This window comes from Ursus americanus, chromosome 12 (genome assembly GCF_024610735.1).
Source record: "Ursus americanus isolate L20-20 chromosome 12, mUrsAme1.1.p, whole genome shotgun sequence".
Classification (NCBI taxonomy): Eukaryota; Metazoa; Chordata; class Mammalia; order Carnivora; family Ursidae; genus Ursus; species Ursus americanus.
This window is the reverse complement of record NC_142138.1, coordinates 50,233,252-50,259,420: the sequence shown is the minus strand read 5'-3', so window position 1 is coordinate 50,259,420 and position 26,169 is coordinate 50,233,252. Positions and strand designations below refer to the sequence as shown.

At 36.7% G+C, this 26,169-nt stretch overlaps 1 protein-coding gene across 4 annotated transcripts in view; it reads right to left on the bottom strand.

Moving 5' to 3' along the window:
- The window catches only part of AGL (amylo-alpha-1,6-glucosidase and 4-alpha-glucanotransferase), a 78,618-nt gene extending 53,871 nt beyond the window's left edge, over positions 1-24,747 (bottom strand). Inside the window, exons 1-5 of one of the 4 annotated variants that reach the window (XM_045801703.2) lie at positions 24,377-24,747; positions 23,668-23,817; positions 9,841-10,051; positions 9,167-9,333; positions 8,056-8,259 (exon numbers count right to left, since the gene is read on the bottom strand). In XM_045801703.2, coding sequence (XP_045657659.2) covers positions 8,056-8,259; positions 9,167-9,333; positions 9,841-10,051; positions 23,668-23,749 — 664 coding nt within the window. In that variant the 5' untranslated portion in view covers positions 23,750-23,817; positions 24,377-24,747. The other 3 variants (XM_045801704.2, XM_045801702.2, XM_087866123.1) reach the window with 3 other exon arrangements.
- Positions 24,748-26,169: the final 1,422 nt, after the last annotated feature.

Below are 26,169 nucleotides of genomic sequence, written 5' to 3'. Positions count from 1 at the left end.
ATGTTACATTTTTACATTAAATATTTGTTATTAATTTAAAATATTTATCATAATTTATGATACTGTAATGTGAAAAACATTTCTTTGGTTGTGGTGTCTTGTCATCTACTTCACCATACATTTTTCTTTTCTGTTGTAGGAATTTTTCATTGTTGTAGGATGCAACGCTGATTTATTAACACCCCTGTAATAACATGTTTACTATTGTGTGAGTTAAGAAGGGCCTTGTCCTTGGCCCATTTGACAGTCCTTCAGTCAACTACAGTTTGGAATGTTCCTTCTAAGCCTGAAAAACATCTTTCCCTAAAAGCCAGACAGGGCTTCTGCCCAATCTTCAGAACTCAAAATGTCATTTACACCTTTTTCCCCACATAATCATTTCTTCCTATATTTTTTTGGGTGGGGGAAGGAAGGAGAGGTTCCTTCCTCTGGATCTTTAAATATGATTGTATCTCCCTAGGCTAAGAATACAAACAAATGCACATCCTATCCAAACACAGTTCTTTCTCTGACTTCTGTAGTCTATTAGTATCAAGACCAAACGTCTAGAAAATCCAGCCTGCATCTGCTGCTTCCACTTTCTCCCCACAGTCTTGTTCCTTTTCCCATTGCAATCTGCTGCTGCATCCAGCACTCCACTGAGGTTACTCTAAGCCTCCTAATCATGAGATTTAGTGCTACTTTCTCAACTTTATCTGTTTAACCTCTATAACATTTGCCATTACTGATTAGTCCTTCATTGATCTATGAAATACTTCTTCCTTGATTTATAAAAGGTATCATTATCTTGGTGGTTTTTTATTTTTCCTTCTCTCTTTTGGTCCTTCTTTTCTCATTTCTGCTAAACCTTTGAGGGAGGTTTGCTACATCTTAGTCCTTCTCTTTCTTTGAACATGTCCTTCTTCATCTCACACTCTTAGTACCCACATGTCAAACCAGTCCCAGCCCCAGCTAAGGCCCAGGCACATCTACCGAAGCATTTGATGGGTAGTACTACCCAAGGGCAGCATGTTAACTCAAAATCCATTCATATGTTTACATCACTCAGAATGTGATCTGTCCCAGGCACTGTTCTGGGAGATGGATATTCTGCAGCAAAAGTGAGCAAGGCTCCTGTCCTCATGCAGCTTTTTCATTCCAGAGAGATGGATTTGTTTGTTTCGTTTTGTTTTGTTTTATTTATTTATTTATTTATTTATTTATTTATTTAACAATTCTGATGGAAGAAAACTCAGTTCTCTCACAGGCAACCTCTTTGTATAGCTAATCTTGAAAGGTTAATAAGATACATTGTTTTATTAAGACTGATAAAAGTAAGGCTGAGTTGAGCTACCCTATGATCCAGCCATTGCACTACTGGGTATTTACCCCAAAGATACAGACGTCGTGAAGAGAAGGGCCATATGCACCCCAATGTTCATAGCAGCATTGTCCACGATAGCTAAATCGTGGAAGGAGCCGAGACGCCCTTCAACAGATGACTGGATTAAGAAGATGTGGTCCATATATACAATGGAATATTACTCAGCTATCAAAAAAAACGATTTCTCAACATTTGCTGCAACATGGATGGCACTAGAGGAGATAATGCTAAGTGAAATAAGTCAAGCAGAGAAAGACAATTATCATATGGTTTCTCTCATCTATGGAACATAAGAAGTAGGAAGATCGCTAGGAGAAGAAAGGGATAAAGAAAGGGGGGGTAATCAGAAAGGGGAATGAAGCATGAGAGACTATGGACTCTGAGAAACAAACTGAGGGCTTCAGAGGGGAGGGAGGTGGGGGAATGGGATAGGCTGGTGATGGGTAGTAAGAAGGGCATGTATTGCATGGTGACCTGGGTGTTATACGCAACTAATGAATCATCGAACTTTACATCAAAAACCAGAGATGTACTGTATGGTGACTAACATAATATAATAAAAAATATGATTATAATAAAAAAATAAATTCATTTTTAAATTCTAAAAAAAAAAAAAGGAAAGTAAGGCTGAGAAATTGCTAAAAGAAACATACTCAAAGAACAAGAGTGTAGCTTACATCTTATTACCCATTTGTACCAGTAAGTTCAGAACCAGAATCAGAGGAGTTCTGCAAGGTATTCCAAGTATTTACAACACTAAAGAATATTTGTTTTAATTTTTAAATAAACAAATAAAGGTTATACATATTCTGTTTCATCTTTAAAATAGAATAATGCCCCTGAATTCATACAGAGGAGCATGAGTGGTTAACGTACAAGAAACAAAAAGTAGTAACAATTACTGAATACCTACCATATGCCAGTTAAATACACTATTTATTAATCTTCATGTCCTACCACATGATGTAAGACATACTGTTATGTTCCTTTAACAGATGAGGAACTAAGGGACAGAGAGATAAGTAACTCAGCCTAAGTCATACAGCCAGGAATGAATTTGGGCAAGTTTCTTCAGAACTTGCAGTCTTAACCAGATGAATGTGTTCATGCCTCATTCACTCAGCTGCGCATCCTTACAATTCTTACAGAGTTTAAAAATAATTATTATTTTTAGTTGCAGTCATTTATTTAGTAAATAATGTAGTACATTATTTATTTATTTATTTATTATTTATATATATCCATAATAAACACTTGAAGACAGGATACATAAGAAACAGAGATGTTATAATAACAGTTAAATTAATAATTCTCCAAAATCAATTTAAGCTGGTTTTCCCTAGATTCATCAACAGAGTTATTAGAATTCAAGATGTAAGAAAAAAATGTAATGATAATTATATCCAGTTTGGATTTTCATTTATTAAGAATACTAAGGCTACCCTAATTTTTTAAATGGTAAAATCTTGCAACTTTCTTACTTATGTTTCTGAAACAAAATCAAGTGTAAAATGAAGGAATTCTAAATATTAGGTAATAAAGTATTTTTTCTAATTCTACATGAAAGAGAAGCCAAACCAAACTGCATCGTAATATATATCAAAATTAAAAATGAAACATGGATTTCTAAAGTGGTGCAGTGAGGAACTTAGCAGACATTTTCCCCAGCAAAACCATAATTTAAATAGCAAAAATTATAGAATATAATCATTTAAAGTCTCTGGAAATTGTCCTAAGGGCATTCAGCATATGGAGAAACACTTATTCAAGAAAATCTAACTCTCAGCAAGAATAGCAATAGTCTGTGGCATTTGAACTATACCATCTGCTCCCTTAACACTCCCAACCAGCTATGTGTTAATGGAAGCTCTGTGCCAGGTGCTCTACTCCAGGTAGGTATGGCCAACATGGAGACTCCCTCCTCCCACCACTCTCAGTCTGGGGTTATAGTTTCATGCTGAGAGAGGCAGGCTGCCCATGTTTCTCACTCCCTCTAGCCCCATTTTGTAGAAGCTGTATTCCAAGTAGGCAGGCAAAGAAAATCTTGGCTCCTTTCCTCCGCCCAGAGTCCCCCTCCCCACTCCCTTGTAGGGTGGACGTCCTACCTAGTTGTGGGAGGCCAAGAACACTGGGACTCCAGTTGCCCCTGAGAGCTGGAGCTTAGTTGTAGGGTGAAGGTTCCACGTGGGGAGAGCAATTGAAAAGACCAGGGATTGCTACCTCCTGCCTTGAGTGCCCCCAGAATGAGACGGTACTTGGGGAAAAGTGGTCTCACCCCCAGGTCTGGAACAGTGGCACAGGTGTTCTGCTCAGGGAGAAAGACAGGCCATGAGGATGAAGGGGACTGAATTTGTTTGGAACGGTGATTGAAGAACTCCATGCATAAGAGTGTTATTGAAAATAATGAAGACCTTAGTGGGGAGCAGTTAAAAGAATTCTAGTAGCTCCATGATATAAGAAAAACAACAGAGCAAACAAACAGAAGTTAAACAGAGAGAACCAGGGAAAGAGAAAGCAGAAGACAGCCCTCCTGGGGCTGCACCACTCAGAAGCAATTCTAATAGGACATGGGAAAGACTTGAAAACATTCCTCACATCTCATACAGACCCATCAACACAGGACAACACACTGGCAAAGGGACTTAAACACAACCTCTACCCAAACATGGAGTGAACACTAACCTACTCTGACCCAGGGTGAATCCTAGGAAGCCAGGCTTAAAAATAAAATCACATTCACCTCTGGCAGTCTGGAAGACCATATGTATGCCCAAAGCTGTGTGGTCTCTAGAGCAACCAGAGAGGGGGTCTCCAAGCTTCCAGTCCTTGATAAATCTTTATCCATCCTTTTACTGTCAACCTATTTGTATCTTTGAATCTAAAGTGTGTTGCCTACAGACAGTATGTAGTTGGATCTTGTTTTTTTAATTAACTCCGACAGGCTCTGCCCTTCAAGATACAGGCACACCTTGGAGACATTGTGGATTTGGATCCAGACCATTGCAATAAAATGAAAATTACAATAAAGCAAGTCAAACAAATTTTTTTGGTTTCCTAGCATATATAAAAGTTATGTTTGTACTGTATTGTAGTCTATTGAGTATGCAGTAGCATTATATCTAAAAAAACAATGTATATACCTTAAATAAAAAATACTTTAATGCTAAAAAATGCTATTTTCTGAGTTCTCACCAAGTCATAATCACAAATCACTGACCACCATAACAAATAAAATGATGAAAAAGTTTGAATGATGACAAGTTTGGCAAAAATTACCAAAATGTGACACAGACACATGAGGGGAGGAAATGCTGTTGGAAAAATGGTATCAATAGACTTGTTCGATGGAGGTTGCCACAAACCTTCAATTTGTAACAACAACAACAACAAAAAGCAAAAAAGCAAGCAGTAACTGAGAAGTGCGATAAAATGAAGCACAATAAAACAAGGTATGCGTTACTTCAAACACTCCCCGGATCTCTGGCTTACGAATTTTTTACTCTGCTGAGTGTGGCCATCTTTGTTATGTTATTTAATGTACACTGAGCTTTAGGATGTGTAGATTAATTTTTTTAAATCAAATTTTAAAGGTTGGGAGTTTTCACCCAATACTTCTTCAAGTGTTTTTTCTGTTCTTTTCTTTCCTCTCCTTCAGGTATTTCCACGCTGCATGCTCGTATGCTTCAGGATGTCCCACCTTTACTGGAACTCTGTTCATTTTTATCTTCTTCTTTCTGTTCTTCAAAATGTATAATCTCTGTTCACTGATCCTTTATTCTGTCAACTCAAATATACTGCTGAATACCTCTAGTGAATTTTAAATTTTGGTTATTTACTTTTCAGCTCCAGAATTCCATTTGGTTATTTTTAAAAATTTCCATTTACTGATACTCTCTATTTGATGAGATAGTATCATCATATCCTTCCCTTTACTGCTATATAACCTGGATTCTTTTAATTCTTTAAATATATTTATAATAGTTGCTTAAGTCTATATTGGCTAAACATGACATCTAGGACTTTTTAAAGGCAATTACTGTTGCCTGCTTTTTTCTTGTGTATGGGTCACACTTGCTGTTTCTCTGCATTTCTCAATTTTTTTTTGTTGCAAATTGGGCAATTTAGATAATGTACTGTAGTAACTCTGGATATTGAGCCCATTCCTTTCAGGTCTTGCTGGCTGCCTGTTTGTAACTTGGCTAAACTATTTCAGTGAAGTCTATTTCCCCTACAGCGTGCAGACACTGATGTTGCCTCTCAGAGTGTGCAGCCTTGGCCACCGGCAGTCAGTCTGGCATGATAGTGGTTTTTAGCAGGGCTCTCTTAACTGTCTCTTTCCCTGAACTTTGTAAAGCTGCTCGCCTCTGCTGGAATCACACTTAGCTGTTACTCTCTAGTGCTATTATTTTTGATAATAGCCTGGAGCATAAATTGCTCCACAATCCGATCCAATTAAATTTGGACCTCTTGGCAGGGAGAATCTCTGACGCTAGTCTCTGAGACTTGTCTGACCCCATGAGGGCTGTTCTTAGCTGTCTCTTTCCCTGTTTTTTTTTTTTTTTTTTTTGGTTAAACTACTAGCTAGTTGCTTTCATGGTGATACCAGCCTCTTCTTGTTTACACCAAAGTCTCCACTGTTTCCAACAGTGTTCCATGCTACGCACCAAATAAAGTCAATTTCATTCTTACTCTGTTCTTACTGCACATCTCTTCCCCTGGGCAGAACACCTGTGTCACTGTTCCATAGCTGGTGGCAGGGACTGTAGCCTCTGGTTTTTTTGGCTTACTTCTCTAGGTGTGGAACCTCCACCCCACAAGCAAGCTGGGGCAAGGACAACTGGGGCCCAGTATTCTTGCCCTGCCATGCATGGGATAAAGCTTTCCGTCTATGAGTGGGTTTGGATGAAGGAAGGGAGCCCAAGATCTCTCACCTGTTCTTGCCTAGAATAGAGTTTCTGCAACAGAGTGCTGGAGTTGGGAGGGGCATGAGAAATGGAAGCCTGCCCATTTCAACTGTAGCCCGATACTGGGAGCTGAGGACAAAAGGAGCCTTGTGTTTCCAGCTGCACCTGCCAGGAATAGATCTATCATCATTCTGAGCTGGGGCAGGGAGAAGCAGATCCTGGTTCAAATGTCACAGACTATCACTGCTCTTACTGAGAGTTAGTAGATTTTTTTATATACTGTTCCATATGCTGAATCCCCTTAGCACAATTTCCAAAGACTTTAAACAGTTTTTTAAAAAATAATTTTTACCAGTTGTTTTGCTGGGAAGAAGGTCTGTGAAGCCCTCGCACTGCCAATCTGGAAGTTGACTCCCCCTGGATAGTAACTTTATAATGAAAACCTGTTTCACAGAAATGACATTATGATTTGTAACACTTTCCAATTTAAGGCTGATGCAAAATTCACTTTTTTACAATGCATAGAATCTCTCAAATGCCTCAGAAATACACTGCTACTGTACCCCAATTTTTTTCTCCCCTTGTTCCTTTAGTAACAGAATTCCCAAGGTTCAGCTGTACATATGGCTGACAGGCTACACTGCAAGACTCCTTTACAGCTAGGTGTGATAAGAGAAAAAATCCTATCTGATAAAATGTGAGTGTATACACACACACACACACACACACACACACACACACACACACACACCAGATCATGCCCATAAAAGGCATGACTCCCCTTCTTCATTTCCATTGGTAGAAGGTGATATTGGCAACTGGAGCGGTCATATTTGATTAAGAGTTAGAAGCAAAGTGTTGGAGATAGAGCATCATGAGAGAAAGAACCTTGTTCTCTATTATCACTGAGCTACTATAGTAGTCTTGGGATGTCTATCTCATCTTTTATAAGAAATGAATACAGTTTCAGTCTTACATCACTATATTTTTGTCTCTTTGTTACAGCTGCCTATGCCATATCCTAACCATATAATGCCATTATGTAGTTTGATAAATTTGATAGGAATAATACTATTGATATTAAAGTAATTATCAATAATGTCAAATTTTCAAGTGAAGAATACTGAGTTCTTAGATATTAGGAAGTTTTCAGTGGCATACAAAGAAGATAATATTTGCAAGGCACACTGGATTAAATTGAAAGCTGATCATGGGCAGAGGCTTCTCCAGGCCCAGCTGTTCTGACAGGTGACTGCAGCAATCATCTTCCTGAGGATCACCAGTTGGGAAGCTCTGATACATTTTATAGAATTGTATATTGGTAAAGAATCTTGGGATCCAAACGAGTTAACTTTAATAAGCCCTTTTGGCATGTGTAATTTTTAGATTTAACTTCTAAGAGTTTACCAATAACTTTCTGTTTAAATAATAGTCATTAAGTTTTTCCAAATATATACTACAGCACCAGAGCTGTTGCTGGGATTCACATGTTGGTCTGCAAAGTATTAATCCTGCGAGCTGAAATATGTGATCATAGGTCTCTTCTATGATCACTCTCTTGTTTTTATAATCATTACACTGAAAATACTTCCATGCTGATTTTATCTTCAACTAACACTGCTTTCTTTGAAAGAAAAACAGTGTTACTATATAAAGTGATTTTTAAATTGAAGGACACCTATGCATCATTTGTGTTTTCAAAATTTATGTTATATAAAACAAGAAATAAAATAATCAGAATATAATATTTTCATCAAAATTAATGGAAGTAGTTAATGAAGCTCATACCAGTATGGTTGTAGACAACATCAGTAATACAAAGAATATTCCATTCTTTTTTCAATTTTTCCACTAGCTGTCCAACATCATTCCAGGTATACTTTTTATTAGGTCTTGAAAAGTCAGGATTTAATTCTAACTGGTTGGCAAGGGAGTAGGACGATCTAGATAGTCCAAGAGTTTGTAATGGGGTAAAATGAATCATGTTGTAACCTGCAACACAAGAAAATAAACAAAGACCACTGTAAGAAAAAAAAACAAAGTAAAACTAAGCAAAACATAAGTTTAAACTTCCTTAAGTAATTTTAAATAGCAAGCCAACCATGCAACTAGAAAAGGAGTCAAAGACTAGGGTTTAACTCCTAGCTGTACCCCAAGTGACTTTAAGCAAGTCTACTTCAAGCAAATCTTTCAGAATATCAGTGTCCTCATATATAAGACAGATAAAATGAGATAATGTATTTGAAAAAATCATTGTACACAGTGCCTAGTTATTATTAGGGGTTCAATTTATATTTGTCGGATGTGTGTGTGTATATATATATATATATATATATATATATATATATATATATATATATGTAGAAAATATATTTTATGTAAGTATATCAGCATGTCTTGCTCCTACTTTTAGTGCTCCGCTATACTTGTGTTCTGTTTCAATTATGTCAGTAAACGTACTTCTTTCTTCATATTATATTCAACTTGAAAGTAGAAAATTAATATTATCCATTGCATATACCCTTTGGATATAGGGCAGCACACACCTTCTGTATGGAAGACAGTTACTCAATGTTGAATTAAAGTTATATGCAATATAATATTTTTTCCAAAACATTTTGAGAGTTTACTACTAATTTTCATATGTCAAAGTAAAGTCTTAAGAGATAATAATAATCTCATTTTATTATTAGAGTTCCTTAATTTACTGAGTTGAACCATATAATTTGTTATTTTTGTAGGTTAAAAATGGTTAAGCCTTAACAACTTTATATGACTCTACTTATATTTCTAAATATACAAAGAAACAAAATTAAAAGGAGAATCAAAGCTTTTGAAATCTGTATCACAGAGGATAATTACATTTATTTTAAACGAAAAGAAAGATAGCTGACATTACCTGATTCTTTTGCAACCCTAAGTCTGCTTTCCCATTCATCAAAGGGTCCCAGACATTTGGCTAAAAATGTCTGGAGAGTAACACAGTCCAAGGGTAACACGTGATTATCAGCACCAACATGTAAAATAGGATCCACAACTATGTAACCCCCACCACTTTTCTCATTTCTAAGGAGAAAACAAAACAAAAACTTCTCAATTAATGATAGTCTGACTCTCTAATGGGAAGTTGAACTGTCCCATTTAAAAATATATTTCTAAGCACATAAAATCATTTATAAAGTTGCAATGAAACTCAATGGAAAAGCCTCATTTTATCCTTTTCTAATCTGTACATAATGATATAATACATATAACATCTAATAATGTTGCTTTAAGGAAAAATAAGTGTACTAAAATCTGTCAGTAATAAGGGCACTCAAGCAAATAGCATCTTATAATGAAGTTATGTGAAAAGACTAGAATATTCAAGTGTTTACTTAAAAAAATACTTTGAATCTTCAATGAGTCTTACAATTACTTCCTAGGAACCAAAGAACCATATTCTATTTGCATCTCAAAAATTCCTATAAAAACTGCACTGCCATGGTTTATATAATAACTTTTTACAAGCTAGATAATTTAACTAGGTAGAATAAATTAACCCCCCCCCCACATATAGAACACCTGACTTACCCTTGAAGGAAGTAATACTGAAATGATCCAGCTTGCTGAAGATTAACTTTACAGTATTTATCAGAATCATCTTCTCTTTCTGTTGGATTTTCCCATTCCAGGGAACGGAATTTTTCTCGATTAAATGCTTCTCCAGGAAATGGGTAATTTGTATACACAGTAACTGCTTTTCCCTGTAAAGTGGGGCCTAACCGGAACTGTAGTTCAAACCCTAAACAAAAAGCACATTTCAATAAACTCACTGTAGGAACTTATATTACACCACATTAAAAAATAGATGTTTTATTTAAAGTATTACATTAACTCTGGTTTCTCAACTATGTTTAAAATAACTCCTAGGGGGGTGCCTGGGTGGCTCAGTCGTTAAGCGTCTGCCTTCGGCTCAGGGCATGATCCCGGCGTTCTGGGATTGAGCCCCACATCAGGCTTCTCCACTAGGAGCTTGCTTCTTCCTCTCCCACTCCCCCTGCTGTGTTCCCTCTCTTGCTGGCTGTCTCTCTCTCTCTTAAATAAGTAAATAAAATCTTAAAAATAAAATAAAATAAAATAAAATAAAATAAAATAAAATAACTCCTAGGGACACCTGTGTGGCTCAGTTAAGTGTCTGCCTTTGGCTGAGGTCATGATCCTGGGGTTCTGAGATCAAGTTCTGCATCGGGCTCCTTGCTCAGGGGGGAGCCTGCTTCTCCTTCTGGCTGCTGCTCTCTCTCTCTGGCAAATAAATAAATAAAATCTTATAAAAAAATAAAATAACTCTTAATAAATAGTGCTGGCTTTGGAACTACTTTGTATTCTAATTTAGCTGAATTTTATATTTTAACAAACACTTTACATCATAGAACTACCTGCTCTGTTTATATCATAGAACTGCTGCCTCCTGGAAACTGATTCCTATTTGCATGGCTACTTAGGAATATGCAAATTCTTTCTTTTTTCTTTAATAACATGTCTTCAAGTTTATTGAGTACTTTGGAAAACTAGGATAGCACTAAAGTAAAAAAACAAAATGAAATCTTACTGAACTTGAAATCTTTCCTTTTAATTTTAATTCCAGTATAATGAACATACAGTGTTATATTATTTCCAGGTGTACAATATAGTGTTTAATAATTCTATATGTTACTCAATGTTCATCATGGTAAGTGTACTCTTAATCCCTTTCACCTATTTCACCCATCCCCCCACTCACCTCCCCTCTGGTAACCATCAGTTTGTTCTCTATAGTTGAAGTCTGTTTTTTGGTTTGTCACTTTTTTTCTTTGTTTTGTTTCTTAAATGCCACCACATATGAGTGAAATCATATGGTATTTGTCTTTATCTGACTGACTTACTTCATTTAGGATTTATTCTCTAGATCCATTCAAGTTGTTATAAATGATAAGAGTTTGTTCTTTTTTATGGTTAATACCACATCTTCCTTATCAATTCATCTATCGATGGACACTTGGGCTGCTTCCATAATTTGGCTATTGTAAATAATGCTGCAATGAACATATGGGTGCATATATCTTTTCAAATTAGTGTTTTGATATTCTTTGGGTAAATACTCAGTAGAATTACTGGATCATATGGTAGTTCTACTTCTTATTTTTTGAGGAATCTCCATACTGTTTTCTGCAGTGGTTACACTATTTTACATCCCCACCAACAGTACACACGGGTTCCTTTTCCTCCAGGATGTGCAAGTTCTTATATTACCCCATTTCCCATGATCCCTCAGCACTTTCCAACCCCCCGCCCCCACCTCTGAATTGATTGCCCAGAGGTGGGCATTTAAGTACTTCGAGACCTTTGCTAGTATTTTTCAAATAGCAACAGAAAAAGTGAGTTTTTCTGTGGTGTCAGAGTATGTGATGTAAAACTTGGGAGGTATGAAGGAACAACCATCTCACCATAGAGAGAAAGCCAGTCTTCCTGAGAGAAGACAACCTTTAGAGAAGCAGTTTTCAGAGTTCTAACAGGAGCTCCAGAGTCATTTGAGCCTGATACCTGTTCTTGATTCTGCTCAAATCCAGAGGTGTGGTAATAAAGACTTAACAAGTGGCTGTGTGAGGCTGGGGTTGGGGGTTGGAAGTGCTGAGCCTTGACTCAGCAGCATTTGCTGATTTTCTGGGGGAAAGAATCTACTGTGGTCAACCTTAAGCTGCCAATATGATATCACTGAACATGGAACTGGGAAGAGATATGCACAATCAGCTCTTGCGAGTCAACACAGTGATTCCAGCAAACTACTGCCTCTATCCCTATTTCTCATGATTTTTAGTATTTAATATTTAAACCTTTCTTTGAATTCTGAGGGCCAAAACATTCCCACTTTTACCTAAGTTAGGCTATTTCTATTAAAATATATCTGAGACTTCTATAATGTGTTACAAGTATTTTGCCATGAGAAGAAAAAATATCAGCACATTGTAGTTATAATTTTACTGTGAAATAAAATTGTGGTTGGTTCAGGGCAGATTTTAAATCTTGACTATAATTATTAGAATGTGAAAATTCTGACTATAGTAAAGTCTATTAGAAATAAAAGGCATGTAAGAGTATACTTATCATGATGATCACTAAGTAATGCATAGAATTGTTGAATCACTATATGTATATCTGAGATTAATATAACACTGCATGTTAATTATACTGGAATTAAAATAAAAAACCTAATAAAAAAGAAATATAAGGCTTATAAATTTTATTTTATTTATTTATTTTTTAAAGATTTTATTTATTTATTCGACAGAGCGAGAGAGACAGCCAGCGAGAGAGGGAACACAAGCAGGGGGAGTGGGAGAGGAAGAAGCAGGCTCATAGCGGAGGAGCCTGATGTGGGGCTCGATCCCAGAACGCCGGGATCACGCCCTGAGCCGAAGGCAAACGCTTAACCGCTGTGCCACCCAGGCGCCCCAAGGCTTATAAATTTTAATCATGAATGTAACATTTCAATTAAAGGGTGATAACCAATGAAGACAGGAAAATTTAGTTTTGCTGATTTTAACCTTTAAGCTTAAGGAAATTTTTAAAAATTTATTTATTTATTTTTTAGATTTTATTTATTTATTTGTCAGAGAGAGAGCATAAGCAGGGGAAGCAGCAGGCAGAGCAGGCAGAGCAGGCAGAACAGGCAGAGGGAGAAGCACGCAGCCCACTGAGCAAGGAGTTCGACACGGGACTCGATCCCAGGACCCCGGGATCATGACCTGAGCCGAAGGCACTTAACTGACTGAGTCACCCACGTGTCCCAAGCTTAAGGAAATTTTAAAAACTTATTTTATTTATTTATTTTTTTACTATTAAGCATAGTTGACACACAATGTTATATTACTTTCAGGTGTGTAACATAGTGATTCAACAACTGTACACATCACAGAATGCTCACCACAGTAAGTGCAGCCATCATACAATGTTATTACAATATTATTGGCTATATTCCCTATGCTGTATTTTTCATCTCTGGGACTATTTATTTTATAACTGGAAATGGTTACCTCTTAAACTTTTTGAAAAGAAAGAAGCATACTAATATCTATGCTTTTAATGCTCAATTTATTAAACATCTAACAAAGTATAGAAAATTATGTAATGAGTGTAGACCATGTATAGGAAACAAAATAGACAATGATCTCTGTCCTTGTGGAGCTTGAGTTCGAAAGGGGGAAGGCGGCCATTAAACAATGAACATGACAAATAAGTAAGAAAAAAACAGTATGTCAGGGAGCCATAAATGCTACGAGAAAAAAGAAAAATAGAGGAGTGTGAGGAAAATGGGGGAAAAGAAGAGATGGTGGGGAGGTGGTAGCAATTTTAAATACATGGTTATTAGGAAGTTGAAAAGCTTGAGAGAAATGAAGGAGTTAGCCACATGGCTATTCATGGCCATCTATGGAAAGTATTGACCAAGCAAAGGGAACAGAGTGGACTTAGGATAAAAGCATGCCTGGTGGTTCCAGAAATAACAAGAAGCTCAGTATGTGTGGATTGGAATAAGCTGGGAGAGAAGCAGTAGGGTATAAGGAAAGAGAGGTAACGGGGAAGTCAATCATGATTTTGTAAGCCATTGTAAGTATTTTGGCTTCTTCGTTGACTGAAATGAGGAGCCAATGAACAGTTTTGAGCAAAGAAGTCACATGACCTAACTTGTGTATTAAGTCACTGTGTATAATATATCACTCTGAATATGTCTGCTTCTGGCCATAATAGAGTAACTGATATTAGATTTGCCCTCTCCTGAAAAACTAGAAGAAAGATATGAGACAACTGTTTTCAGAAATAAATAGTGAAGGACTGTGATGCCTGAGACAAGGGTGATTCCTATGAACTCGACCTTTCAGACTGGGGAAACCTTCTGGACTGTGACACAGGGAGCAGGAACAGTAGTCTAGTTGAGAAGACAGAGAATAGAGTTTGGGGAGGGTAAAGAAACTGCAATTTTCAGGGCAGAGTATGGCACAGAAAAAAGTTATGCAAAGAAAGAGCTCTAGAAAATTACCTAGGGTCATCTTGAATCTGCCTGAATACCAGGCTGACATGGGTAGTGTTTGACTCCAGGAGGCTGGGCAAAGAATAATTACTAGGAACTGTCAACTGACCAGTTCCCAGAGCCCACTCAGGCCTGGGAGATATTGCAATTTTCAAGCAGCCAGAGTGAAGAGACGTTGTTGAACACCTGTTGTATTCAAGAGTCATGTCTTATGTAGTAGGGCTAACATAGCCCTAGAATAAAAACTACTATAAACCTATCCAGCCAAAGTTTAAAATAGCCTCAAAAGAATAAGCTGACCCACAGATAATGTATATGGCTGCTAAAATAAAAGGCATCACTTCCTTAAAGGAAGACAAAAAATCCAGAGATACAACAACAGAACATTCACAATGTCCAGCATCCAATAAAAAACTGCTAAACAGAAGGAGGTGAGAGCATCAATGACACAGATATCTGGGGTAGGCCATTCCACACAGAGGAAGCAGACGATGTAAAAGACCTGAGACTCCCACTTCTGGCAAAGATGGAATGAGTAACAGGGATTGGATTTACACTCTTCCTTGAAACTTAAAAGAAAGAAATCAGGAAAAACCAGACAAAATATATGAAATGATAGTTTTCAAGCCTGGACATCAGGCAACAGAGGGCAGTGATCCCTAAGAGACAGAAAATAAGCAATGTGAACCTTACAACTGCCCCTTCATACTACCTTGGAAGAATTTCCAGATTGAGGCACAAAGAGGAGAACCAGGCAGAGCTCAACTAATTTTCTGAGCTAAGATGGAGCTAAGAATCTGTCAAGACCGAAGCAGCTAGTTTGAGATGAGAACAGTTAGGAGGAGAAAGCTGCACAGAGACAGAACTCCAGAGAGTTGCAGAAGGTCTCCCTTGAGTATTCAACAGAGTACTGATAAGTGCATGTCTGAGACCAGGAATAGGGCTTGTTCTCACCAGCCAGATTGGAAAAAGTCATAATTCATGAGGCACTGGGGAGAAAGTTCAGAGGATCTTGTTTCAGTAGTGGAGAATAATGAGCCCGAGACTGGGCATAGCCTAGACTAGCTTTATAAATCATAAAAGTAAAGCTCAAAAGTATTAAAATATTTCTAAGTAACTTAACTCCATTCCAAAACAAAGACAAAAAAACATTTATAAGAATCCAAAAATACCCAGTATCCAACAAGGTAAAATTCATAATTTCTGGCTTCCAAACGAAGATTATAAGACAAACAAAGAAGCAAGAAAACACAACCCTTAATGAGGAAAATAATCACTTAATGAAAACTGACCCAGGAATGACACAGATGTTGAATTAGCAGATAAGGAAGGACATTAGTTATCATAACTGTATTCCATGTGTTCAAAAAGTTATGTCAAGACATGGAAAATATTAAAAAACAAAATAGAACAAAAGATCCAAATACAATTTTTATAAATGAAAACTATAAGATTTGAGATGAAAAATTTGCAACATGGAATTAATGGATGGTGAGACATGGCAGAAAAAAAATTAGTGACTTTCAAGACACAGGAATAGAAATACGCAAAATGAAACAAAGAAAAAAGAATCTAAAATTGAAAAGCATCAGTGATCTGTGGAAGAATTCAAGTGGCCTAATATACAGGTAGAGTCCTCAAAAAAAGAGGAAAGAGAGGGGGGAGATCAAGTATTTAAAGAAATAATGGGTAGAAAACCCCCCAAATTTGATAAAAACAAATTTACAGATCAAAGAAGTTCAATAAATCCCCAATCAAGAAACATGAAGGAAATCACACCAAGAAACATCAAAATCAAATTGCTCAAAACCAGTGATAAAGAGAATATCTTATGAGCAGTCAGAGGGGGGAAGATGAGACAGTAAGTTCAGAGGAACAGTGATAAAGATGACAGATTTCTCATGGGAAACAATAAAAGCAAAAAGACAGTGAACCAATATCTTTAAAGGTACAGTTGATTCTTGGACAATACAGGTTTGAACTGTGCAGCTTCTGTGCACTTAACACTTTTTTTTTTTACAGTATAGTACTATAAATGTATTTTCCGCATGATTTTCTTTTTTTTTTTTTAAGATTTTATTTATTGGAGAGAGAGAGAATAAGCAGGGGGAGGGGCAGAGGGAGAGGAAAAAGCAGACTCCCCACTGAGCAGGGAGCCCTATGAGGGGCTCAATCCCAGGACCTGGAGATCACGACCCCAGCAGAAGTCAGATGCTTAACTGACTGAGCCACCCAGGCACCCCCTCCTTAGGATTTTCTTAATAACAGTCTCTTATCTCTAGCTTACTTACTGTTAGATTACAGCATATAATACATATACAAAATATGTGCTATCTGTAAGGCTTCTGGCCAACAGTAGGCTATTAGTATTTAAGTTTTGGGGGCATCTAAAATTATACTTGGATTTTTGGCTGCATGGGGAGGGAGTCAGTGCCCCTAACCTCCGCATTGTTTAAGGGCAGCTGTACTTAAAGATTAAAACTGTCAGTCTTGAATTCTATACTTGGTGAAAATATCTTTAAAAAATAAAGGTGATTTTTCAATGTCAGAGAAAGATATTACAAATAAGCAAGCTGAAGCTACAATGAACCCTACTGTGGTGGATATGAATCAGAGATATCAGTATCTGCTATTATATATATATACAATGTCAGTTTGATTCAAAGCAAATCCTGAAATGCAGAATATGTGGATGTTTCAATCATGTTTAAAATTGCTATTTGGTAGAAGTAAATCCCTCCCAATGATGTTCAACAGACGGTAAATTCTACACTACAACATTAAATACCAGGTAAGCTATTCTTCGTGAGTAGGAGATTTCAATAAAAGACATTAAGAGAATGCTGGACTCTTTCAATCCACTCGAATACCTCTACCTTTGCCTACAGAAATACATATACTCTGTTTTGCATACTGCAAATAATGTGAGGAATAGAAGCGCTAGGCATTCCTTGAAAAAATTATAATTTAGTGATAAGTACTGCTAAACATACTCTTGGATTGTACTAAATTATGAATATAAATTTTTTCATAGCAAGTGGCTTTAGCAAGTAAGAAACAAATTATCCAAATGGCATTATTAAGTAACTACAAAATCCAGGGACTCACTTCTACTTCTCACATTGTACAGTGAAACTTATAATTTCTTTTCCAAGTAGCTATATACGCAAATTCTTCTATACGTAATTTGGCATAAATATACTAAGTGTTAATAAGGCTTATGTTTGACCCAATAATTTCATATGCACATATATTTTCTGAGGAATTAATCAATGATGTAAACACAGAGTATATTCATAACAGCTTCATTTATTATAATTAAATAAACTGACAACAAACTAAATATCTAATGATTGGGAATGATTAAATAAATTATGGTACGAATTACAGTATTATCCAAGCTAGAATATTATAAGCCATTTTAAGTCGTGTTATCTAAAGATATTTAATAAATGGCTACTTTTATTCCATTTTGTTCATTTTATGCATCTATATAGATCTTTTGAAATCCTTCCTGGAAAAAAGCATGGCTGAAATGTGGCAGTAAGCCAGGAGGTGGAATTCACACACCATTATACCATCAGCAGGTTTCAACTTGCTTAGATAGTATAAACCCAATTTTGTTTTGAAATAAAGAGCACAGAAAAAAAGGCTTTTTATACACTTGTCTAATTTTATAACTGGGGTAATATCATTTTAAAGTTAGAGGTACAATTATGAAGAGATAGTTTGAGAAATAATTGCCCAAAGAATTAAAACACGAAATTTTAATAATCAGTGACTATGAGAATCATAAATATCTACATCTTTACAATAATGATTAAATTTATTACAGAAGAAGTGGTATCATTTTGAACAGGTACAAACATCGGAGATTAGCTGTCTGAGCATATTTAAACAACCTGTCTCCTGTTCAGTTTATGCAAATATTGTTTTTATCATTACACAAGGATTCAGAGAACTTGTAGTACAAAGGTTAAAACTCATCCAAAATCTCAAAACAGTATTTGGATTAGGGGTATACCCTCAGGAAAAAACTGACACGAATTCTCTAAATATGAATATTTATTTATTTATAGACTACACATGTATAATGATTTAATAAATTATATAAATTATAAAACATAAATGTGGGATAAGATGTAAATAAAATAAACAATATTTTAAATAATTTTATTTATTAATGGATGGAAAAAATCTTTTAGCTCTCACTAAAATTTAATATTGATAATATCTGTCAGTGACAGCAATGTGATTAAATAAATTTCATTAATTTTAAGTCTTGGTTTAATATTTTATGATAAAGTAATTTAAAAATTCCAACTTCTGTTTATTGATATTTGGTTTAGTGGCCTCAGACTTGAAAAAATACCACACAAAAACACCCAAATTCAAATGGAAGAAGCTCTTTGTGGCTATGTTTACTCATCTATGACATTAACTTTTCAATCCCATTCACCAGTTATGTAAAGATTTTTGTTGAAATGTGCTAGTGAAGATATATTTTCCTGCCATCATCAATTGTTTTTATAAGCTAATAAGACATTCCATATTTATATATTAAACAGATGATTTGAAAACCAACTGAAATCCTTTATTTGGGAGATTTTGTGATTAGAAAATTTTGTTATCAACTTTTTAAAGAGGGCAGATATTCACTATATGGCTAAAATCGTATGTTTAAGTGTTACTAAAATACATATTCAAAATGTTCTTGCTATAGCAAAGGTCAGCAAACTATATCCAGCCTACTATTTGTTTCTGTAAATAAAGTTTTACTGGAACACAGCCACGCCCATTCATTTATGTGTTGTTTGTGGTTGCTTTCATGATACAAAGGCAAAGCTGAGTAGCTACAACAGAAAGTATATGGCCTGAAAGCTGAAATATTTGCTATCTGAACCTTTACAGGAAAAATGTGCTCAACTCTGCTCTATACTATTAATTTTCATCAAAAAGCAGTTAACTTTCTCACTTAGGTTTACCTCACAGTTAAATTATGTTCATTTTTTCAGAAATTTTTGGGGCGCCTGGGTGGCTCAGTCGTTGAGCATCTGCCTTTGGCTCAGGGCGTGATCCCAGGGTGCTGGGATCGAGCCCTGCATCAGGCTCCCTGCTCTGCTGGGAGCCTGCTTCTTCCTCTCCCACTCCCCCTGCTTGTGTTCCCTCTCTCGCTGGCTGTCTCTCTGTCACATAAATAAATAAAATCTTAAAAAAAAAAAAAAAGAAATTTTTTTTTCAGAAAGTATTTTCTAAGTACTGTACTACTGGAAGCTACATGTCATTCCTGAAAAGGACAAATCTCAAACAGCAAATATCAAACATTTTCTAACTCATCTTTGAGTTTGACAACCTCTTGAGGTAAAAGAGGCATTTATGGTTATTCTGCCTTTTTTTTAATGAAGTATTGTATAGACTCTACTATTTAAGATAGTATAACTTTAATATGTACTTAACCTGGATCATCTAAAAATGTAATCTGTGGCAACATACTGCAAGAAAACCAGATGTGGTGTTACTGTCAACCCTTTCCAGACCTACAACCTCCACTCTTTTCTCAGAATATGTCTTTTTTGTTTATAACTCATCTGACACACAAACTGAAAGCACCAATGTCAATTTATGCATTACCAAAATGTAACTGCTTTTTTAAATCTTTTTTTAAATTTTATTTATTTATTTATTTTTTAGTGATCTCTATGCCCACCATGGGGCTCGAACTCATGACCCTGAGATCAAGAGCCACATGCTCTGACTGAGCCAGCCAGGCACCCCCAAATTAAATTATTTTTTAAAAACAAAAACAGATGAAAGAAAAAAAGGGAAAAGAAAGGAAAAATCCTGTACTTTTTTCCTATATTCCAATAGATAGATCAGTGCCTACCCCTAAAGGTACATAGCCACTCTGTAGACCTCTAATAAAACTCCCTGAAACTAAAATTTTTATATACAGTAAATGAAAAACTAGACTACACAGAGTATGTCAGATTCCATAATTACTCACTCAGTTCACTAAAATTAGCTTAGGTCATAGCAGTACATGGTGTGGCTATCTTATTCCTCGTAGAACACTAGGAATACTTTACTCAGATTAGCTACTCCCTCCTGTAGGCAACTAGTAAAGTGAGTGATTAAACTATTAATATAAACTAAATTTTTCCGTCCTGTTCCTTCCACTAAATTTACATAAGCTCTGGATCCTAATTAAGAAACCTTGATAATTTTTTTTTTTTTTTAAGTGTAAGTTGAAATTTGACCAACCAATATAAAAATAGAAGAACTCCAGGTTTGGGGAAAACTGATTTTGTATTATTCTGCAACTGAATGAAACAGGAAATATAGGAGAAGGCTATGATTTGGCTACAACAAATAATTATTTGGTTTTGTACTTCTTGAATTAGAAGAATCTATAGAGATATTAGCCTTGAAAATGAGGAGGAATCCTTTCTTAGGGAAAAGTGAAAAGAAAAGAAAAATGAAGAATGACGTGGTGACCAATTAAATATGAAAGAACCAAAAACTGCCAGAGTTTTTCTTCACACCTAATTGGTCGCCAAGTCCTATGAATTTTAAAATGTCTCATACTCTATTCCCTTTTTTCTGACTCTGATGTAGTTAAACCCTTATTTTTAACCAGACATGTTTTCAAAATAGCCTTCTTGATGATTTCTTGTCTCCAATGTCCCTTCATCTTTCACATTATAATTATCTTCTATAACAATATGATCACCTCATTACTACACACAAAAAATTGACATGTTCCCATTTATATCATTTGGTTAAATTTAATGTTTTTAACTAGAGTTATAGACTGAACCACATCATTCGTACTTTATAAGCCCTTTATAGTCCCTTCTTCAAATAGCTTGGCCGAATTAATACTTTTTGCTAGCTTTAACTGATGTTTTGGTAATCAATCAGCAACGATTTATTGACTGTTGTACATTGTACTAGGTCTATAACACTTTCCCTATTCTCACAGATCTTAAACTCTAGTTGGACACTATAAGACCAATAAGCTTTTAGAAACTGCTACATTGTTCAGAATTTAATTGTTCTGTGCCTATTGTGTGACTGGAAATCAAAGAAAGGAGATAACAAAAAAATTAAGGAAAGACCTCATGGAAGAGGTGGAATTTTAGCTGAAAGTTGAGAGGTAGGCAACCCACGGAATGATAGGAAAGGGATTTAATAGATATAGAGGAATCTGACAAGGGTGAAGGTGTCAGGAGAGCTATGAGAAAAGCCAGCGGGAAGGGAGTTAACAGGAGAACTGTAAAGATGTAGGACACTAGTAATGGGGGGCAATGAGATAACAACCTTGGCTAGGGAAGGAGGATTACATTACAGAATGTCTTGGAAGTCAGCCAGAGGCATTTAAATTTGACTTTATATATAAACACCAATTAATGAAAAGGGAAGAGATGGCATAAAAAGATTCTTCTTTTTTTTTTATTTTACTTATTTATTGATCAGTGTGAGAGAGAGAGAGAGAGAGAGAGAGAGAGAGAGAGAGAGAGAGAAAGAGCATGCACAAGCAGGGGAAGGGCAGGCAGAGGGAGAAGCAGGCTCCCCGCTGAGCAAGGAGCCCAATGCGGGACTCAATCCCAGGACCCTGGGATCATGACCAACTTAACCGACTGCGCCACCCAGGCATCCCAAGAAGATTATTCTAGTTTAATCCATATCCGGGCATATGAAAGAGAGAGACAGGCAAACAGAAACATTTGGAAAGAAATTATAGGGCTTAAAGAGACTGCAGTTAAAGAGAAGAAATTGTCAAAGGAGAGTACAAAGTTTCAAAGGCCCTAAACCAGGAAAATGGAGATATAACTAAAATAAATGGGATGGGAAATAAAGGTTTGAGAATGGGGAGGAGATGGTTTTGGGCATGTTAGATTTAAGCATGTCCAAGTGGAGCTATCCTGAGTCTATTCTATAGTGTAATACCTGGATGAAGCCAAGAATCCAGGGGGAAAATAGATAGGTATAGTGATCTATCAATGCCTTATACCCATTTAGGACTTTAAAACCATATATTATTAATTTTGAGCTTCAAAATTCAGGAAGGTAGAAGAGCAGAAATTAACATCTTCATTTCACAAATAAATAAATGTTAATAATTTATGTGACTTTCCCAAAGTCAAACAAGTTGTTAGCAGCAGAGCCAAGAAGATTCTAGTCTCTTACACTTGCCATTATATTCATGGCTCTCAAAAAGCAAGCAAAAGTCAAGGTTTTTCTTCCAAAAAGAGTCATCAGCATAGAAGCAAGAAATGAGGCTACGAGAAATATATAGCTCTTTGAGGGCAGTAGAAGAGAAAAAGAAAGGATTTCTTGCAGATAGATACAATTAATTAAAATGTGGAAGGAACAAGGCTCAGAAGAGACACCACCAAGTTGACAAGAGTACTCAAGAGGGTAGGAAAAAAATCAAAACCAGAAAAGTGCAGAGTCAGGAAAGCCAAAAATGGAGTACTCAGTGATCTTAAATGCCAAAGTTGGAAGAAGGTGATTTGGCTTGGAGGTAACACATTTGACGGTTGAATTTTTTTTTTTTTTCAAAAATTTAATTTGAGATACGGGGGGGAAAAAATCCTTCGATGTCTACTATCAGCATCTATCTGTTATATTATTAAAAGGGGTTGCATTTTATATTTCATACATTAAACTTCTACTTTACAAGTTATATTAACATAAATGGAAGCGGAATGTTTTTCAATCTTGAAAAATCATAAAGTCTTAAAAAAAAAGCTCAAATATATTTCAACATAACCTGATAAGATTTTTCACTTTTTATTTGGCAAAAAATATTTTCAGCCTTTATCTTTTCCATATTTGAGAGGCTTTTGAAAAACATAAATAATAGTTTCCTTTTTGCTGTGATCCATTTTACTAAATCAAAGTTCCAGTAAAGGAAAAGAATGAGGGCTATAAAAAAGCAAAACTGGAAAAAAAAAAAAAAAAGCAAAACTATACATACACCCCAAGTATAATTGCATATGAAATAATTTACCAAGTTTTTATAATAGTTGTTAACAGAAATAACATGGTCAATGCCTTGATCCTATATGCAACTTCTGTCTTATGTGGAAGTTACCATGGAAAAAAAGTGACCTATTTTATCTTTGTTCTAACATGACAGATACAACATATTTTCAACTTTATAACTAAAATTAACTTTCATTAGTGATATTTTTAGAATACAGCACCATCCTTGCACTGATCAAGTTTAGAAAGGTCCTTGGAAATTGTATCTAAAAGTTTCAAAAAATTTAATATGGCAATAAATTAATTTTAAAGGCACATAAAAAAATGTAAAAGACACAGAGCTAACTAAACGACTTGCTACTGACCTTGTTCAAGTCTGAAGAGGGTCTTTTCCAGCTTTTCCATTTCGTTCAGAAGTAAAATTCTAATCTGTTTACTGTGTCCCATTTTGGCTTCTAGAAAACTTGAAATCTTTCAGAAGAATTAAAAGAACTCCGAAATCGAATGAGTTACCCCTATGAAACAAAAAGGAATTAAGATAAAGAAAATAACTATTATCTTAAATTCTTTAAGGCTGACAGCCGCACTTACATGTTCTAAACGTTTTAACCCTAGCAGAGCAAAGAGAAAGAATGAATCTTATAAATAAGACCTGAGAAGGCAAAATTAATAGTTGTTTCCTCCCTTCGAGCACAATAGGACCGAAGCAAAACTATTGTATTATAGATTCTTACAATTAAAACAAAAAACAAAACTAAATTATTCCCAGAGAAAAGCAATACGTTTTGGAAAGCCTGGATTTGGGTTGGGGGGAAAATTCCCGGTCCCAAGCCAAAAGGCGTTGAAGACTACAAATGGCACTTCTGCTTACAAGAGATTAGCCTGCTCAAAGATAACAGGTGGGAGAGCTCCCCATTCCCAAATTCGGGTTGGAAGCCACCAATGGGGAGATGAGAACAGAGGGAAGCAGTTGTTGCCCCTGGAATAGCTGCAGCAGACATAGGATGTACAGACAGAGCTATAGATAGAAAGAACGCGTTTCCCAGACAGGCCAGCGGCATTCCTAGCACTTACACTGAGCAAGTTATACGTGCGGCTTCTGGGACACTGCAGGACCCGCGACTCTGGTGTTGGAGTCGGGGGAGGAGACGTGAAGGAAAGCAAAGGAGGAGACGTGAAGGAAAGCAAAAGGGGAAAGGCAGGCTGCCCAGGCGCAAAAAGCAGACCCTGACAAGGAGGGCCGGGCGCCGTGAAGGGCAAAGGGCGGGGCGGCGGCAGCGGGGACAGGGCCGCGGCCGCTGTGTGAATGGCAGAGAGCTTCTCCGTGACTCCGCCTCGCGCCGGTCCCTGAGGAGACCCTCGACCCCACAGGGTCTCGAGCGCACACACCCGGGTGGGAGCTGTCAGGTCCCCTCGCCCACTTCCGGGAGGCTCCGCACCCGCTCGCCGCGACCGCTAGTCTCGCGAGACTGTGGTCAGCCCGGCCGGGGTCCGGGAGGCGGCCGCGGCCCAGGCAGCGAGCTTCTTTTCTTCTCGCCGCTAGGGAGGTGCGAGGTCCGGGGTGTGCACAGCCTTTACCAGCTCGCGAGCTCACGGTTGAACGTTAAAATGCTGTGGTAGAAGGCCACCGCTAAGTTGAGCTGCACAACAGGGTCGTTTTGTGGAAGGACTGAATGGTGGGAAGCAAGAGACCTGGCTTCTAGTGCTTCTTCTACCACGATGTGTTTTGTGTCTTTGTTTTGATTTTTAAAAATTTTAGAATATCTTTTTTTTTTTTTTTTTTTTACGTGGCCTAAGTTTGCTTGGCCCCAATTCTCTGAATCTTGATTTCCCCATGTCTAAAATGAGGGCCTGGCTACAGGCTCTGACATTCCATCCTTCATGTGTCTAACACAAGGCACATCTTGAATGCAGACACGGAACTACTAGGTAGGTGAAGTGTGGCCAGTTTACAAACAATTGAGGGTGCAAATACCACTTGTACAACGTCTGGTTGTATCTGATGTACACTGCATAGACCTGAAGGTTGTATGGGATTAAGGATCTATAGTGGCTGTTGCTGCCCGTATTTTAGGCCAGAAATTTAGGATGTGGTTCAGATGCCTACGGAGATTTAATGCCTGGGGAAAAGAAAACCCTTCTTCTAGAGCCTTTTCAGGACACCTAAGAATCGTGACAAAACAGACAAAAGGTTTGGAGTGTGGAGAAAAATCTTGCTTTCCTTATTATGGAAATACTGTAGGTCTAAAAATAATGGGTTGAGGGGCGCCTGGGTAGCACAGTCCTTACGCGTCTGCCTTCGGCTCAGGGCGTGATCCCAGCCTTCTGGGATCAAGCCTCACATCCGGCTCTTCCGCTGGGAGCCTGCTTCTTCCTCTCCCACTCCCCCTGCTTGTGCTCCCTCTCTCGCTGGCTGTCTCTATGTCAAATAAATAAATAAATAAAAATCTTTAAAAAAAAAAAAAAAGAAACGCTTAAAAAAAAGAGAGAAAAAAATAAATAAAAATAATGGGTTGAAAACTAAAGATCCTCAAATATTCGTTTCAGTAGATTTCTGAGAATGGCTAGTTTCAAGTGGTCCAAAACAGTTGGGGAACCTGTTGTTCACTTATTCATTCAACTAGTATTTATTGAGCACCTAGGATTTGCCAGGCATGGAAGTGAAACAAATTCACTGCCCACATGGAACTCCTACATTGTATTTGTGGGAGACAGATAAACAAATTAAATAAATAAATTATAGAAGATAATAAATGGTTGTAAGAAAAAGAGAAGTGGGAAGTGTGGAAGAGTCAGGAGAGGGAGTTTTGCCATTGTAAATACAGTAGTCAGTTAAAGGACTTGTGGTAAATTGACGTTTGATCACA